Source organism: Parambassis ranga, chromosome 9 (genome assembly GCF_900634625.1).
Source record: "Parambassis ranga chromosome 9, fParRan2.1, whole genome shotgun sequence".
Taxonomy (NCBI): domain Eukaryota; kingdom Metazoa; phylum Chordata; class Actinopteri; family Ambassidae; genus Parambassis; species Parambassis ranga.
Genome location: NC_041030.1, coordinates 19,308,732 through 19,327,057, shown reverse-complemented (window position 1 = coordinate 19,327,057; position 18,326 = coordinate 19,308,732). Strand labels below are relative to the sequence as shown.

Sequence of the window (18,326 nt, the reverse complement as noted above, 5' to 3'; positions counted from 1 at the left end):
AACATCCTGCAACAAAAGCAGGAGAGAATCAAGAGTTAACCATCGCATCTCTCTTTTGGGAAAAGATGATGTAAACCCCACACCATGTGACATTGTAATGAATAATACAGAGGAGAGAGAGAGAGAGAGAGAGGTGGGGAGAGAAAGCGGGAACGCAAACACGGTGAAGGTTTGATGAGAAAAGAGAAGGAGGGTCACATATCCTCCATCAGTCTTTTAAACTGAGAAGACCCGGTCCTTCTTCTGTCAGAAGAAAAAAAAGATGTGCTGGCTACCGGTAGACCAGCCTTGGCTGCAGCCCGGTGACACCACCTGCAGCAGCCGCCGACCCTCGCCGTGCTCCGTGGCTCAGCTGCTCGCGTCCCGCCTGCGGAGGATCGGGGACCAGCTGGAGAAGAGCTGGACGGCCGGAGAGAGACACACGGGCATGGGCTTCGGCTGCAGGGAAAGGGAAAGGGGGACGGTGGCGTCGGTGTCTAAGCGAGGCCACCTGAAGGGCTTCCTGTGCATGGCGGTGCACTTCACCGCGCTCGTGCTGTTCGTGGCGAGGCGACACCTGTAGGGCGCGAGGCTGCAACACCAGCAACAGGTGAGTAAACAGTGTCACGTCACCTGAGCGGGCGCGAAGCTGCCTGACCTGCAGCCATTGGCCAGTGGCCAGGTCTGGTGCGTTAGTGGCGTTAATTGAATTTACGCGAAATAATATTCATAATAACGGCTTGATGTGTTTTATGTGCAGGAAATTACGTTTCTTTCTTTTATTTTATTTTCTTTAGATTCTAGAGGAAATACGTAGCCTCAATGTGTCACACTGTTTTATCCTCTTAATTTTAATGGTAAAACGCATATTACACTTAATTTAACACGACCTATATTTGACATAGGCCTGTTCAAACATCTACTTTTAGCTTTACTGATTTTAATTTACAATTAAGAACCATCAGTGACTCAGACTGACACAAACCCACATAAACATTTAAAGGTAAATGCAAAGCCAGACAAAACGCATGCGGCACAGTTTGGATAAATTACGCACACCAACATTACACTTACATCTCGGCTCATTCTAGTGTTTTTATTTTGTCAAAGTTTCTCTTAGAATTGAATTAAAAACAATATTATGTTGAAACTGGTCCTAAATGCGATGTAATAAGTGGCGCATCTGTTTATACATATTTATATATATCTTTATTTCATTATAGATGGTGCCTTTAGGGTCACGCATGACGAAAAGCAATTTTGCACTTGAAGCATGTAAAGGGATCCTTGAGAGTCGAAGGTTGCGCGTCCACGGAGGAGGAGGAGGAGGAGGAGGAGCGCGCAGCCACAACAAGAGAAGAAGAAGGAGAAGGTGCGGTTTACTTTGCGTTCCATGGTCCGGACTGTGACTCTGTACCCTGTTGTGTCATGAAGACTTCACTCAGGTCCGATGTGGATATACTGTGAGTTTCATAACGAGCTGACACAATTAACCCTATCAGCGGCGGCGGCAGCCAGTCCTGCCCCCACCACCCCCCCTCTGCGTGACTCTCCGATTCTGTCATCTCATTTACAAACCGGTGATGTAATCCTCCCCTGGTACACTGGAGGGAAAAGCTTACTAATAGTTCGCCTTTACATTGTACGCCTCCCACTGTATGAGTGCATCAGTGACAATGGGGTTAATAACCTGATTTCTGCATGTAGGCTACAGTTAGTGCAGCAATCCTTAATAATGCACTGAGACACGCCTGTTTCTAAGCTTCAGAATGCACTGTACTTTTTAACATAATAAGCTATACTGTAAGTGTAAACATGTAAATAATGAGGATGTGTGTTTTTATAGGTGTTTTCTACAGTGTTTAGGTCATGTTTACACTCTCTTCTGTGCTTTATCTGTTGGGGGGTTGGAGTGTTTTTATCATAAAGGACCTGTGCATAGGAGGCTGTATGCTGTTATGCTGTATGTGACTACTAAAAAAAAAAGATTTCCCTTAAGTGTAATGTGAGAACTACTGAAGCTGTGTCTTTTATAAAGTGCTGTTGTTTCTACTTTGAAATGATTTCATATGGATTTATAGTCTTCATGACAATAAAAATCTTTTACTGAAACTCTTTGCAGGTGTCATTGAGACAAGAAGTGTTTTAATCTATAACAATGACAACAAAAAAATGCACCAAAATGCACATTGTCTATAAAAACTGAATCAATTGAAATATTGAAAATATTAAAATAAACAAGGAGCAACATTGGCAATGAAGAAATGTAGGTAGGAGTGCACCGCACCTACTGCATCACATCAAGTGCTAAGATCATGATGCCGACACATAAATATACACCATAAATAGATACAGGGTACTTAAATGACACACTCCGGCTAATATTCTGAACTTAATATGCAAAAAAACTGGTTTTACTTACCAAGAACATGACTGTACAAACAAGCGTCGTCTACGTACAGTCATTCCGAGACATTTGATTTAATTCAGAGGGTGAACACGTGAAGAAGACGTCATCAGTGGTTGAAATATGGATCAGCATTAAAACCAATTTTCTGATGACATAAAAGGTGTGTGTGATGTGGGTAAAAAAGCTTCCTGATGCCCAACAGCCATTTATAGTCAGTGTGTGTGGGCTTTTCTCTGGGACTGACCTGCGTTCCCCATGCCTCACATTCACCAGTCATCCTTCACTGACCTGCTTTTGGTGGGTTCTGAACAGTGCATACAGAGATTACAGGACAAAACTTGCTGTTTTGGAGATGCTCTGACCCAGTACTATAGCTATTAACTGTCTATTTAGACTAAGATAATAAAAATGATTCAGCCTCATGATAAAATCCTAATTTGAACCGAATCTCTTCAAATAAAAAGTGAATACTGTGACTTTTTATGTCATCATCATCAGAGTGAATCAAACATTCTATCAGTGTGAATGTCTTACATAAAATGTGGTCGATTCCTTCATTCATGCTTCCACCAGTGTTATGTGAAATCTTTATGCTTCCTTCTTATGCTTAATTTAAAGAATTGCCACGCCAACATTTACAGGAAAGGAAAATAAAAAAAGATGACACACCATTGTCTAAGCTGCAATCACTGCACAGTCTCATCCTGCATATGATGGGCTGTCAGCGCTTAGTAGATCTGGAAGTGAGCGGAGGTGGTGCCGTCCTTCCAGCATCGCAGAGTCTCAACGACGGTGGAACGGCACAGCGGACACGTTCTCTCACGGTCGAACCACAAACACAGGCACTCCTCGCAGAACACGTGCTGCAGAGGAACACACGGTCCATTATGATCACAACACCCGATGACCTCCACCTGATGATGATGATGTTAAATTATATTTTCTTTTTTCAGTTCTTACCTGACAGATCAGAGCTATGGGGTCTCTGAAGTCTGCCTGACAAATAGCACACACATCGCCTGCCTCGCTGCACTGCTGACTGCCGGCCCGCACTCCATAACTCTGCACGAGACACAGCCAAATTTAAAGACATTTAATGACATCCACTTTTTTGTTTTAGATTTGTTCTGAAAGCCCAAAAAAGTCTGACCTGGGATTTGCAGAGGACGACCAAAGCCTTCCGTATTGCTGATACACGCCCACAGAGGTCAAAGGACTGCAAGTCAATAAAAACATGTTGTTTTCATGACAATAATAAGCACAAGTACCCATAAATATCCTGTTCTACATATACTGTAAAATGTTAACCAAGCTAGCTAAGCCTGATGTGAGTTGTAACACTAATTCTGAACACTAGAGGGTCCTCTTCCAAACTGTTTAACTATCTGTGTGGTTATCACCTTCGTCTCCTTCCTCCACCTCCTGCTTCCTGTCCTCCAAACTGCTAGCAACCCATTATACAGTTAATTCAACCGAATGACAAACATCAGCATGACAACAGTGACTCACCGCAGCTACACACTATGTACGCACTAATACTGAAACACCAGAAATATGGCCTGATTTTGGAAAACACATGGACGCTGCCCCTTGGCGCGCGCATACAGGAAACTGTCCACCCAAATCAGATGAACAAACTCATTGTGAAGAACTGGTGAATCACTGGTACATTAAAAGAAGTGTGGACTATTATTGTCAACACATGTTGCAACATGCATGAAAATAGTAACCACACAGTGCAAATAGTTTTTGCATCATCCCGACATTGATTCACTCAATGTATTTTCACTGTTTCTGTGGTTGTATGTGACTCATAGCTCCAAAGATCTGCTTTTTAAAAGCTGTTGTATGTGAGCTGAACTCGCTGTGACCTCTGATAGCGGTTTTCTTACCTCCTTCACTGTCCCTTAGTGGAGGGGATTTCAGAAACACTTTCAGTTTCAAGCCCAGAAAAAAAAAATCAAGCTTACAATCCAAATTTTAATTTCAATCAATAAAACAGTAATAGAGGATAAATGTATTGGCTAGTCAGAAGCAGTCTGTGACCCTGGTGGTACAGCAGGTTTTCCACAAACCAAAAGAACAGCGGTTTGGTCGCTGCATGCTGACCCTATGCTGCCCCCAGTGGTCGCACCACTCGGTGTGTGAATGTGTGTGTTTTAGGTAGAAAAGCAGTCGATTTACCTTAAGATATGCAACATTGCTGGAATCAAAGTCACTTACAATGCTCTTTACACCTTTGTCCTGACATCACTTGACAGTAAAAAGAGAGTCGCTCTATGAAGCCCATCCTTACTCTCCTCAATCAGCTACTCATGACTGAACCTCTTTCTTTCTTTGTTTGGTTTGTACATTGCACTCGTCTCTCTGTTAATGTGGCTGCATGCTGTTGTGGCATACGCAGGGTTATAAGTGATACATGAATGTTCAGGTCGTACCCAGAAAGATTGCCATTGCAACTTTTAAAGAGACCAGGGTGCTCAATGAAGCAGACTAGTCAGCAAGTAGCAGCAGTAAGTTTCTGTACTCGTCTTTAAATGTTTCTCCATGTTCATCATGTATAATTTTGCTTTTCTTATGCACAGCAAACATGTTACCGGCTGACATACTGGGTTGCTGGTCAGGTTAATTACTGATTACCTTGCAGAGGCTGTAGATGATGATGAGCGTGGCTCCCAGGAAGTAACTGTTTGACGGGTCTTCTCCCATGATGTACTTGTACCACAGCTGGATGGGCACCAATGCACGAAACAGCTGGCTGAGCTCCTCGATCAGCAGGTAGAACTTCCCCTGGACAAACACATCAAACCTAGTGTCAACATACAGATGTCTGTGACTGAGTGTGCGCATGCAAACAACAAAACAAAGAGACAACCCGAGTTTCAACTGTGTGGAAAAAACAACACAATATGTATTTTTTTTAACTTTCATCCAGTTACTGACTGCCCCCAAAGAGCTCAGCAGCTTCAGGGCACTCTTCTATCTAGTGAAGAGCAGTGTGGTATTAAGAGCTTAAAACAGCACGCCTCCAGCACAAACATGGCGGCTGTCCAGATCGCAGCAGTTTCACAGCAGTACAGGCAATTTCCCCACACTGCAAGGGAAACTGGCAGCGGCTCTTTCCACCTGCTACCCTGTGCCCGCATTAAGCCCGGCCCTGTGGGGGCTCTCTATAGCTGTCTTTGAAGGACCCCCCCCTCCTCCTCTGATATCACACAGAGGAAACGTACTTCTGTCCCTGCTGCAAAAGAGTGCGTTAAGTGAAGTGGAGACAAACAAAGGCAACGGAAATGAAGGTAAAGTCGATTCCCTGATGGCCCCCATGGCATCCCAGCTTGTGTAATGACTTCTTGGATGGTAGCTGACAAAAGATTGATGACTGTGGGCAGAGTGGCACAATCAGCCAGGTTGGTAAGGGGGAAAAAAAGACCGCCACTAACTCCTAATTCATCTTCCTTATTGTCCCCTCAGCCTTGCATCCCACAGTGCCCATCACACCCACGCAAAAACTGTCACATTTAAAGTTTGGACACAAGCCAGGCAGTTTGAGTTAGCTCCACTGCAGGCGCTGCGGAGAACTTTGCAGCTTATTTATTACTGCTTTTAATCTGCGAGACGGCTATTGTTGCATTTTATTTATTTATATAATAACTCAGTCTTGTTGGCCTGCCGGCCCCATTACCCCCCCACATCACATCTTCTTCTTTCACAATAAATTCTTGTCTCGTTACTTTTCTGGCTAAATAAAAACACACCGGAGGCCTGAGGGCAGAAGAATAAAGTTTCCTCATATAAAGCAAGGATGGTTTTTAAGATCTTATTGTGCTGTGAATCTTCTTGAGTGTCTTGGTTAGCACACTGGTAAGTTTAGGATATAAACTGTAATCTTTGTTTCTTTGTTATGAGCTTCATCTTCATCAACACATTAGATTGATCTTTGGCTCGTTTTGTTGCCAATAACATAAATCTAAAAACCACCCAGCTTTTCTTTTGATCGGAAAATGAATGAGGATTTTTCTCAGAAATGTCACTTGATCAATAAATCAAGTACCAACAATTACAGTAAAACATATTCAGAACAAACATTTTAAACCTATATTACAGAGCCATCAGTTAGGCAGTGCTGCATACACCACATACAGTATTTAGGTGTCTCGTTCTCTTTGGCAGCATCAGTGGAAACTGTTCTCAAAGCATAACGTTGAAGCTGTGTGGTGTCATCATCCTTTCAATGTTCACGGTAATGTTTACTTGCAAACTAACAGTGGAAAAAAAATAAACAGCTGAATAAATGTAGGCAGAAACATGGCTCCTGTTTCAGTAAAGGAGCTTTCATACAGTAATTTTATCAGTGGAGGTGATCTTAAATCATCATTCTGTGACTTAACACATTTAATTAAAGGACAATCTTTACTAATGTTAAATATTTTAAACATGGCCGTCATGGAACTTCTGAATGTGCGTTTGCCGTTACTGACTGGCAGCATCATTAGTGTACCCACGGCTGACTGCAGTAATGAACCTGAAAGCCTGATGATGTGACTTCAGAAGGGGCTGGACTGTCTGGCCTCTAGAGATAAGATGATGATGATGATGATGATAGTGGATCTGAGCATGGGATTCCCCCAAAACACTACCTGTCAAACCCTGCACACATGTGTGTGTGTGTGCGTGTGAGTGGAGGATGCAGGTAATGGTCCTGCTCCAGGGAGGGATGACCTCACCCCTGCAACCCCCTCGAGGGCAAATGAGCTCAGTAGCTGGCTGTGGTGGTTCTGATAGGCCTCCAGGTTTGTTTATCAGTGGAAAATTTAATCCTAATACTTTGTAACCTCCTCCTCCTCCCTCACACACAAACACACACTGAGAATGTGAGCAGCACCTGTATGGAAATCAAAATGTATTTGTGCGTGTGGTGTGTGTGGTGTGTGTGTGTGTGTGTGTGTGTGTGTGTGTGTGTGTGTGTGTGTGTGTGTGTGTGTGTGTGTGCGTGTGTTAGCACTCATATTCTGTTGCCTGAGGCCAGAAACACCACACAAGCAGACACCCGTGTGCACAAAATTCACCTAAGGAGTACCGTTTAAAAACCTTATGAATACAAAACAGTTTCACACTGTGACCCTTCAGCACTTTCTTCACTCTGTGGAGCATTTCATCATAGTTTAGCCAAATCTTTAACCAAGTTTCAAAACTCGATGGTAGAACTTACTCAGTCATTGTTTATGGCATGTTTAAGATAAGCTAAGATGGGCTTTAAGTGTGTAATAATGAGCAGAAGAGAACGTCTTACCCTGGATTTGAAGGCCAGGAGAATCTTGGGTAGAAAGAGGACCAAGCATTTCAGGCCTATGGTGACGTATTTCAGTACAAAGTCTGTGATGCCCACCGCCCAGATCAGGTCAAAGAAGTCAAAGCTGCTGAGGTTGGGCTTGGCAAATATAAGGCTAGAAGAAGAAAAAACACAAAACATCACTGATGTCGCTGGCTTGTAGGGAAGTCGGTGGGTGTGAAGGCAGTGACTTCCACATCCTGTCACGTCGAATGTATACCCTCCATTTTGGATGGTAGAATGATGGGCAAGAAAAATACCTCTCTAGAGACAAATAATGATAAATAATAAACCAAAAATTAACAAAATACTCACAGGACAAGACCAGAAAAGAACAGGAACACTCCCTAAAGCAAATGGAAGGTAAAATAAAAATGGCTTACACGGCACAAGGTGAAAGGAAAAACATTAAATAAATAAATATATATATATATATATAAATATATAAGATGGCAGGCAAATGAACATCAATACCTGCTTGTACACTACCTGTTGTGCAGCTCCTCCTGACTGAATGTGTAGTAGATATACACAACATTCCCTCCGAGGAAGACGAAGAGCCACAGAGCAGCGAACACAGAGCGCTCCTCCTGGTAACACAACACATAGCTGAACACACTTCAGCACATTTCTTTGTTTGAAATATGTTTATAATGTCATGTTTTTCTTACCCGTAATGACACTTGGTGCCTAAACGTGGAATTAGCATAAGCAAATGTGCTAGCCATACCCACACACACAGCAATACCTGCAAGAGAGAGGTGTCACCATCACTGCTGTAATATTTCACTGTTGAGTCACTACTACTCTACAGGCTGCCTTACCCAGTTTATGCTGAAAGCAGACTTTGGCCAGCAGAATGAGGATGAAGGGAAAGCCCCTCTGCAGCCACGTGACCACCGCCTTCAACTCTGACAAAGCCGGGGCCGGCGTGGACTGGTCGTCCTGGGACTCCTCCCTGGAACTGTGCCTCTCCGAGCCGGCCGCCGTGGTGGCCTGCTGGAGCAGAGAGGAGGTGCGGTGCTGCAGGGGCTGGTGGTGAAAATGGTGGTGGTGATGGTGGTGCTGGGGGGGCCTAGGGAGAAAAGGACCACCTTCTGTGCGATGGGGGCCCCCTTCCTCTCTGGATGATGCAGTCATCTGGATGAAAACTTCAGGGGGGGAGCCTAAGACTAAGCCGGCTGCCTGGAATTGGGCAGAGGATACAGTGCCGGAGGGGACACCCACCAAACCTGAGAAAATCTGCTGGGGTGAAGTGGGCGACTCGGGTTTCAGGCAGTCAAACACACCACCCTCGTCCAGGCTGCTCTCCGATCCCAGAGTTTGGCTTCGGCTCCTGAATGGGAACACAAAAAAACATGTTGCTGAAGTTGTTGGTTGTTGCTGTACAGGTTTTGACCTTAACCTGAAATCAGGTCATTATGTCGCTACAAGTTGAGGGAGGCCTTCCCAGCATCACCAGGCTGTGGGCCCCACATCCATGTGGCTGCAGAACGACTAAATAAATTCATTAAGGTGTTTTTATGCAGATGAGGGCTCCTTTTCCCACCTTTCTGAGGGCATGCCATCCGTGTTGCTGCTGTGTCTCCTCTGCATGGCATAACACCGCTCATCACCACATGGTCCAGCCCTGCAAATGCAATTTTACAACATCATCAGTGTCTGACTGACTGTCAGAGGAGGCCGGACCGGCTACCAGCTCGAATCTTCACCTGTTCTGCTTTGTTCGTTTCAAACTACACACAATATACTACACAACAATGTGTTAACTGCACCTGAATTAGCCTCAGCGAATCACCCTTCAGCTCTTGTCATATTTACTGTAAACCGGTTAGCTAGGATGTTGCAGTCGCAAGACGCTCCGCTCGAAAAAAAACTTCCGGTATGACGTCACTCGATACACCGACAACCAATCAGGATCGTCCTTCCCACCACATCCACATCCGTGTTGGAAATTTGTTTTGTTGATGGTGGATGTCAGACTTCGCTGTAAAAACAAACACCACCGTCGCTGCTTATGATGATGTTTTGATGGATGTTATCGCAAAGTGTTTTCCGGAGGAGATGGAAATGCGTTACTGAACTACGCTGTATCATATTGGCAGTTTTGTCTCACGTATTTCTAGGGAAAAGCTAATGCTAACGGCAGCTAGCTAGCTAGCAAGCAAGCTAACAAAGCTGGCTTTTATGGTGAAACTCCGTTAGCTTTGCATGGCTGGTACCAAACTGAGCTGCTGTGCGAGAACATAATTCATACTAATCGCTGCTGATAAATACATTAGCATTTTAGGGTGATTTTTAGCAACATAAACGCGCAATATGGGTTAGCTAATTTCTAGATCCTCTAATCATTACTATTCTGAGGAATCTACCTTAGCTTGCTTTGCAGGGCTTGTCATTCATCGATTCGTGTTGTTGACACTGTAGACAGTCGAGGAAGTGGTAACCGTGGACTTTTCTTTTAATGTTTTGGACTGATACTTGCGTATACTCAAGAAAGCCATGCTATGATGGTGCTACGGCGGCTACTGAGAAAGCGCTGGGTGCTGGGAGTCGTCTTCGGACTGTCCCTTATCTACTTTCTCACCAGCACACTCAAACAGGTACAGAAACTCACATCAGTCAGAGTTTAGTCAAAGGGATAGAGACGTGTCACCTGAATGTCAATACGGATGGAGAATGTTTTAAAAACAACGGTGCACAAAGCTGCCCTGCCTCATATATACCACCAGTGACCAGGCAAAACATTAATCAGAATTAAAAAATCTGTCATCCAAGAAAATCTCTTAGATAGTATGTGACATTTTAATCCTGTTTGCTAAAAGCACCCATACAAATATCAGCTGGTTTCCTCACTTTACATCACTTTGAACTTTGTTTTTGTTGTTGTTTGACTGCATTTCATGCATCTCTTGTGTCATTTTTTTCCAGGAGGAGCGGACCATACGGGACCGCACACTCTTAGAAGTTAGAGACTCGGACCACCGCATCCCCTGGAAAGTCCGTTTTAACTTGGGTAACAGCAGCCGACAGATCACTCAGTGCAGAAACTCCATCCAGGGCAAGGCGCTGCTGACAGACGAACTCGGTGAGTAATGCGTCCGTTACTCACCGCCATGCATGCAGGGGTGATAACGCAACAGCTCCGTGAAACTGTTTTGTAGCCTTTAATCAATGTTTATCTTTGTTAATGTTTTACAGGTTATGTCTGCGAGAGAAAAGACTTGCTGGTTAACGGGTGCTGTAACGTCAATGCTCCCAGCACCAGGCAGTACATTTGTAAAAGCTGCCTAGCCAACGGCTGCTGTAGTATCTATGAGTATTGCGTGTCTTGCTGCCTCCAACCTGATAAGGTAATCTGTCACATCAAGGACTTTCAGGAGTTTTCTATTAAATAGAATGAAATCTGCACTTCTGTGTTTTTTTTTTACACATCCTTATCTGTGCACACTTTTTTCAGCAACCTCTCCTTGAGCGCTTCCTGAATCGTGCAGCTGAAGGCTTCCAGAATCTCTTCACTGCTGTGGAGGATCATTTTGAGTTGTGCCTGGCCAAATGTAGGACCTCTTCACAAGTATGTTTGAAAAAAAAAAAAGATGAGAAAATGACAAATATTTGCAGTCATTTCAAGAGACAACAATATAAGTGAAAGCTGCAGCCACATGTTATCATCCATCTTCCGAAAGTTAAAGTCAAAGTTTGCTGCTATATTAATCGTCACTGCTGACAAAGCTAGATAGAAGATATAGACTTTGCTTTGGTGTGTCGTCTTATGACTCAGCAGTTGTCTCGAGAATTTCCTGCTTATAAAAAAAAAAAAAACAGATAAAACTGATCAATTGCAGCATTTTTTTTTTGGTCTCCATTTTTACTGTTTTGACCTTTGCTAACAAAATGTTGCTCTGTTTTTTTTCTGTCATGCAGAGTGTTCAACATGAGAACACCTACCGAAACCCTCAAGCAAAGTACTGCTACGGCGAGAGTCCTCCAGAGCTCCTTCCTGTTTAAGTGCTCGTCTTGCCCCCCACCTTCCCCCTCAACCTGCTACCCCTCAAGATAAAATGTCCCTCCTTGGACATCGAAGGGTGCTTGTGAAAAGACTCTGGTTGCATTAGAGATGAAGGCTTCCAAGACTGACCTCAAAAATAAAAACGGACAAACGCTGTATGTGATTATTTACACTTCATAAGTGCATAGAAGGCTTCATTTATTCATCCGTGATGATCATCAGGTCTGCGTTATAACTGGCAGCTCATCCAGCAGGATTTGCTTCGAACAAGGTCATTTCATGAAATACGCTTCATGTTTTCTTGTTTTGTTGAATATGATAAAACAGCGAAGAATGTGTCATAACTTCTGTGTATACTGCATGCTCCGAAACGGCTATTTAATAAAAGTGACTGTGAACAAAGTGTTTTTTGTAAAAGTCATATAAGTGTGTGTAACCAGAGAAAGTCATCAGACAAAGTGATCTTTAGCCAGTTCTTTATTTTAAAAAAAGTCAATTTTCTCCAAAAATATATATATAAAATTTCAGTAACCTTATTAATTTACGACATTATAAAGTTTTACACAGACGTCTTGCAGAACAAACAGGACATTGACAGTTAATTGATCACCTAATTTCAGGAGGACGGGACCCACATTAATCTTATTTTCTTACAGTATTGTTCTCTTGCATTTCTTTGATGGGAGTCTGACAGTCTTATCTGCCTTTCTGTGCACTGTCCATCTGTCCACACATGGCACTGACTGCCGTCCAAAACTGGTGTTTTTTTTTCGAAGGCGATTCTTATCAGCTTCTGTTTCTACCTCAGGCAGTGTGGCCCACTCACAAGGGAAAGGTGGCCGGAGCAGAACAATTAATCACTGTGAAGGCTGAGAAAACAAACTGTCCTAATGAGGAGATGTATTAGAGCCCCTTCTCATTTGCTTTGTTGGCATGTTGATTAATTACAAGTCACATGGGGACATGTCAATTGCTGCGAGGTATCAAGTTATATTGAAGACACTTCTGATAGTTTTTAGGAAATTTGCATAATTGTTGCTGAGAATAAACTGAGATTATTTATGCAGACATGCCAAGAAGAAATGCAAGAAAATAATCTGGGCACTGTATTTTAAAACTCAATTAATCGTCTCCTTACTTCATCTTAATGCACAGATATGAAAGTGGTACCAACCTGATCATAGAACTCACAATATCAAACTGCACATTTAAAGTGTATTTAATTTCCCCTTGGGATTAATAAAGTATTTCTGATTCTGATTTAATTGGCTGTTATACCGAGGGTTTGAAGTAGAGGTGATAATAAACTGCCATAATCTGTAACCTATAGTTAAACATTAAATGAGGTATGTGCTTCCCTGCATGGGTTTTTTGAACCTACTCATATTTTTCACCTCAATCTTGTGCTGCAGCCAGTCCAGATAGCCCCTGGCGGTCTTCAGCAGGGTGTGGCCCCACTGCTTCCTCTCAAACGTATGCCTCGGCATCTTGGGCGGGGACGGCTTTGGGGAGCATTCGCCTCCGAGAGCATCCTTGAGGCACGCTGTGAGCATTTTCACACGGGCGATGGTGTCCTGGAGCTCCTTGTGAAGTGACACATCTTTGGGGTTCAGGTTGTTTTTCTGGTCCTCCAACACCTCCTCCAGGCCTTGAGCCATGAAGATGAGGCTGCACTGAACCTTCGGCCCATTCAGAGGGGCGTTCTTGTGGACCTGGAGCTCGGGGAAACCCGGGGACCAGGTGCCCAGGTGCTTCCCGTTGGCTTCATCCTGAAAGAGAAGAGAAATTATTTAGAAAAATGCGTTTATAAATGCATCAACGCTCAATGATGCATTGTGTAAATTAAACAAGATTATAGAGATTAAAGAGAGAGAAATATTTATCACTATAGATGAAGAAAGCTACTACTAAAATATACAAAAATTAGCCTCTGTTTTCTTAATGTAATAAAAATATACATAAAAAGAAAGGGCTTGAGATCATGTCATAGAAATAAAGCTGTTTGCCCTAAAGACATAATGTGGCTCAAATCTGCTTCACATCCAATAACTGCTGCTATTTAATGCTGAAACAGCCATTCTACATGTACTTTTTTAATTGTTTGTTTCCATATTTTACTGTTAATATTTCTTATGTGGCAAATTCGGACACATCTGAACCCCTCTTCCACTGCTACCTGCATATCAGGATGCTTTCTGTATCTTCTCTGTGTTACTGAAGCTAAACATCCAGACACACACACACACACTGCTCACACTGTTACTTACAAAGCCTCTTAAGCTGTCTTCAACCCGACTTTTGGTCAGGGCCGTCAGCTCTTTCGGCTTGCAGGGGACAGCATCTTTCTTTGGTGGATGTCTTGCATCTGAACCTTGCATGAGAGCAATCAGAGTCCAGACACAAACCAACTTCAGGAATTCTGCAAGTGCACAATGACATCTTGTTTAAATACTTTACACTAATTCAACTCTCTGATGCAATAAAAGGAAAGTGAGGCTACAGTACCTGATCTGGGTCTCATTCTGATTCCACTCAGAGTTTTTCTATGGCAGGAACAGAATCTTACATGAACGTAATCGGTCGCACAGGATCACATTTATAATGCACACCTCTCAAAGGAGGAGTGTGAAAAAAGGAGACTAAGATGAACTTCCCCTATCTGTCACTCAGCCATATCCTTTACAAAAGCACCTTGTAGTAATTTTCTGTCACTTCCACCTAAAGGAGATATTACCCACTGATGAAGGTGATGTGCATTGCGAAACTTAGGCTACTCTAGATTGACTTGACTGATGTGAGAATAGTCTCAGGTTCGTTTTCTCTTGTATTGGGCAATGAGAGCTGTTTGTAGGATGTGCATCTATTTTTCTAATATTTACATTCTCGTCACTTATTTATCGTGTTAGTTTTGTGACGCTGTGGCTGATTCATTCAGCCTCTGATCCCTCTGATGCAATGCTTCCTGTGCGTAGATGTGACTCTAATCACAACTCAAGTCACAACTCTTTCATGTAAACCCGGCTCAGTCCAGTCCTGACGTCTCTGACGACATTATTAAATGAAATATGACTGGATTGAGTTGCTTTGTGTTAAATCAAAAAGAGGAAGGAAGGAATGAAGGAGACTGGTCCTTAGTGTAAAAGAGACTTTTAAGAAGTTTGTGGCTGCAGTCTATGTAAAAGGTTGGCAAGTATTTATGAATAATCAGAGTGGATGGGTGGTAGCTGTGTGGCGTGTCAGCTGAAGCAGAAAGTTTTCATGTTTTAGACAAATGCAAAGTCATAAACACTGCAAGAAATAACAAGCAAAGTATTTATTTAGCTTTTTCAGTTTTTGGTTTCACATGTGAACAGAATTTAATGTATTACAGAACTTGACACATCCTCCCACAACTTCTGATCTACACTCAGGAAAATAAATTAAATATTAAACACTTAAATAAGTCAGTATATAGCAATAACTTAAATATAAATAACGTAACACACACAACAATGCTGATGTAACTGTGGAACAGAACAACAATATAAAATAACAATAAAAATGTATTGTCACAGCAATTAAACTAATAACAACAACAACAACAACAACAATAATAATAATAATAATAAATATAGCTGCAAGCAGCAAAGGAGGCTGAAGTAACTACAGTAACATGGTGTAGTTACGTTAAAGAATCCGTCTTTAGCACTCCAAGGATTCACAACACAATTACATCACCCTCTAGTGGCCAAACTGCACCAAATGTGTTGTGACCCACAGTGAAGGGGTCAAGAGTTTCATGGGCCGAGTTTGGATACCATATGCCCAAGCTCATTTTCATGTTTGACGACTTTGATCCATTGAATTAGATTGGCCGTAGCGGGCGAACGCTTCAAAATCCAAGGATGAAAAGTGAAGTCTGAAGATGACGTGCACCAAGCGTGGGAGGTGCTGACATGAAATTTTGTAAAAAATAATCGTGGTACTGATCTGAGTCATTGTGGTAAATTTCAGAACTTTCCCGCATACGTTTCTGCCATAAACATCCCATGAAAACAGCTGCTGCCAGACGATCCCCTATGGCGGCTGTGTAGTAAACCTACTTAAAATGCACTTTAAATAAAATTTTAAAAAAAAGAAGAGTTAAGCGACACTGTGATTGTGCCGCTGATCTTCAGCTGTGTAACTCTGCTGTCAGTCGACTCAAATATCAACAAATCCTGAGCCATACAAGCGCCCTTTAAATCCTGGCTTTCTTATCATCACTCGTTGCCTCCTCGAGAACTCGCCCCACTGCTGTGAGCCATTCCTTCAGTCTGACTATGACACCCCAGCTATAGAGTTTCTTCTCATAGTCATCATCACAGGACGGCTGTGGGGGAGCTGCTGTTGTCAGCTGAGGCTTCTCTGAGTCGTTGCATTGGAGAATCAAATTCTTTGTTGTGCCTAAAATGTCGTTGAGTCTTACATTGAGGCGACTTAACGACTTCAGCACATCTTCTGGATCGGTCAGAAGTTCCCTCTGATAACGACTTACTTGTGCAATGTGAAAACGAAAAAGCACACCTTTGGTGTAGATGTCCTGCAGCTGCTCAGAGAAGTTCACGCCAGATACTGTGGCGGCAGGAACATCATCAGGAATGGAGTCTTTTGAGCATCCATCACACTTTATCTGGAAGAAAATACGAGTATGAGTGAATATAACCTTCTTTTTATATGTAGTTTATATATTAGAGCAATGATGTGATGCCCAGCTGTTGTAGATTCCCAGTAATATTTATTAAAATCATTTAAAATACAGCTGCCACAGGAGTTATTTTGGAGGCATGAAGTGAGATGTGTACAAATTTTCTATAAGAAAAAGAAATGTCATTGTACAGCACATGGACGAATCATCCGAGTCGCATTTCAATGTACAAAAGTCAGCAGGAAATGGTTGGAAATAGCTTTAATGTCACTTGATTAGCAGGTGTTTCCCCAGATATTATGAATATTTCTTTGATCAACTCATGTGGGTACTTACATGTTTCTCCAGCAGCTGGTTTGCTTCATATTCCAGCAGCTTAGCCAGACGCACAGCGCTGGGTAATGCACTCTTACATCCATCAGTGGAAGCAGCAGATGGGACAGGACTACACTGAACCTCCAGCAGCATCAGGGCTAGTACTGAGAAAAGATCATATATGATGTTTACATTAAATTAATACATAGCATTAACCTACAGAGCCAACAAGCAATGCAGCAAATATTCATTTATTTAATGACAGTGATTATAAATTAAATAAATGTTCTACTTTTCAGGCATTTTATCTAAAGTAATAAGTTTTCATATAATAGTATGAATAAAGATACTCACCACAGAGTATTAGAGGTCTGTAGAGTTTATAATCCATAATGAAAACGGTGATTTTAATGCTCCTAAGAGGACTCCTTGATGTAACTTTGCACTGGTTAACCCGGCCTATATATACACAGTATTTAAGTGCAAAATCATCGACACCCACTCATTTTTCAGCCTCACACACACAAAATTCCATGATGACATTTTTTTCAACATCACTCATGACATGAGTATGTCTGAATTTGGTTGTGGAAGAGGTGTGACTGACAGCTTAGATAATCTTCTGATAACAGCATTTCATACACATTTTTACAGTTTCCCTGATTATTAAAGACCTCATATGTCATAAAAATCATCTTTCAGAATCCTCAGTGAGTTTTTCCGTCTTCTGCTTTTTTATTTGTTTTAGTACCAACGACCAACTTCTCATTTTGTTTCGTGAGAATGTGACTCATAAAGCCTCCGTTAAGGGATTGTGTCGTTTTAGTCATCTCATCTCACACACTTTTAACATCATGCTCAGCATCATAAGCACTGGATCGATCCTGCAGGAGACTGTTCTCCTTACCTTGCTTTTTTCTTTCTTCTCAGTCACCTCAGTTCTTACCTCTGTGATGGGGTGCTCGGCCTTTGGTGTCCCCCAAGGTTCCAGGTTGGGTCCTCTCTCTCTTTTCTTTTTTTTAAACTTCTTCTTTGAACACACATTTTTCACTTCAGTGGTTCACATCATGACCCCCATCAAGATGGAAGGTTTTTCAAATCTTGGTGTCCCCCATGGTTCCAGTCTAGGTCCTGCTGCCCTATGAGATTCTCTGTAGGTGACATTCAGTTACACAGCAGTTTCTCATACGAGGACATATTTAAATATTATATAAAAACAAAATTTAATAAGTATATATAATAATATTTTAACATAAATTCCACTAAGTAAATGGTCACAAAGTCCACTAATCCTGCTGGCACACTCTTGGCTACTGTTAGAAGCAAACCAGTTCGAGTCTGACCCCCTTTAGACGGCCGGCTAGGAACTTGAAGCTATTTTTAAATTGTTGTTACTTTCCAGACTTTATGGTTTGTTGTTGCTTCTAAGTCACAGATGACGCTTTGAGGCTCCTAAGATTTATTTTTAAAGCTTGGCCTGTTGAAGCATCATCTTATCTTCATTTGGTTGAATCATGAGTGACAAATCTTGCTAAAATCCCCTTTCATAATAATTATGCTTCCAATCAACATTATCTGGAATTTTTTGTGTTCAGTGCAGAACAGTGGCCACTGAGGA

At 42.3% G+C, this 18,326-nt stretch overlaps 3 protein-coding genes across 4 annotated transcripts; 1 reads left to right on the top strand and 2 right to left on the bottom strand.

Moving 5' to 3' along the window:
* Nucleotides 1–2,243: 2,243 nt before the first annotated feature.
* On the bottom strand, nt 2,244–9,607 carry LOC114442055 (RING finger and transmembrane domain-containing protein 2-like). Of its 2 annotated transcripts, XM_028415324.1 has the most exons (11): nt 9,494–9,607; nt 9,268–9,348; nt 8,543–9,054; nt 8,390–8,466; nt 8,208–8,327; nt 8,034–8,065; nt 7,680–7,833; nt 5,030–5,179; nt 3,540–3,605; nt 3,350–3,451; nt 2,244–3,252 (listed from the first exon to the last, which is right to left on the bottom strand). In XM_028415324.1, exons 2-11 carry the CDS (start codon nt 9,312–9,314, stop codon nt 3,118–3,120), a joined length of 1,395 nt encoding a protein of 464 aa, XP_028271125.1. In that variant the 5' UTR covers nt 9,315–9,348; nt 9,494–9,607; the 3' UTR covers nt 2,244–3,117. The 2 variants fall into 2 exon arrangements, with proteins under 2 accessions (XP_028271125.1, XP_028271126.1); XM_028415325.1 differs by lacking the exon at nt 8,034–8,065 and having other exon boundaries at nt 8,208–8,308.
* A 51-nt stretch (nt 9,608–9,658) lies between these two features.
* Nucleotides 9,659–12,130, top strand: LOC114442057 (UPF0454 protein C12orf49 homolog). Its single transcript, XM_028415326.1, has 5 exons — nt 9,659–10,321; nt 10,650–10,806; nt 10,920–11,071; nt 11,179–11,292; nt 11,643–12,130. The coding sequence occupies exons 1-5, from the start codon at nt 10,226–10,228 to the stop codon at nt 11,724–11,726; spliced, it is 603 nt and encodes a 200-aa protein (XP_028271127.1). The 5' UTR covers nt 9,659–10,225; the 3' UTR covers nt 11,727–12,130.
* Nucleotides 12,131–15,662: 3,532 nt separating this feature from the next.
* Nucleotides 15,663–17,542, bottom strand: LOC114441792 (uncharacterized). The gene is made up of 3 exons (XM_028414879.1): nt 17,063–17,542; nt 16,730–16,872; nt 15,663–16,378 (listed from the first exon to the last, which is right to left on the bottom strand). The coding sequence occupies exons 1-3, from the start codon at nt 17,097–17,099 to the stop codon at nt 15,947–15,949; spliced, it is 612 nt and encodes a 203-aa protein (XP_028270680.1). The 5' UTR covers nt 17,100–17,542; the 3' UTR covers nt 15,663–15,946.
* Nucleotides 17,543–18,326: the final 784 nt, after the last annotated feature.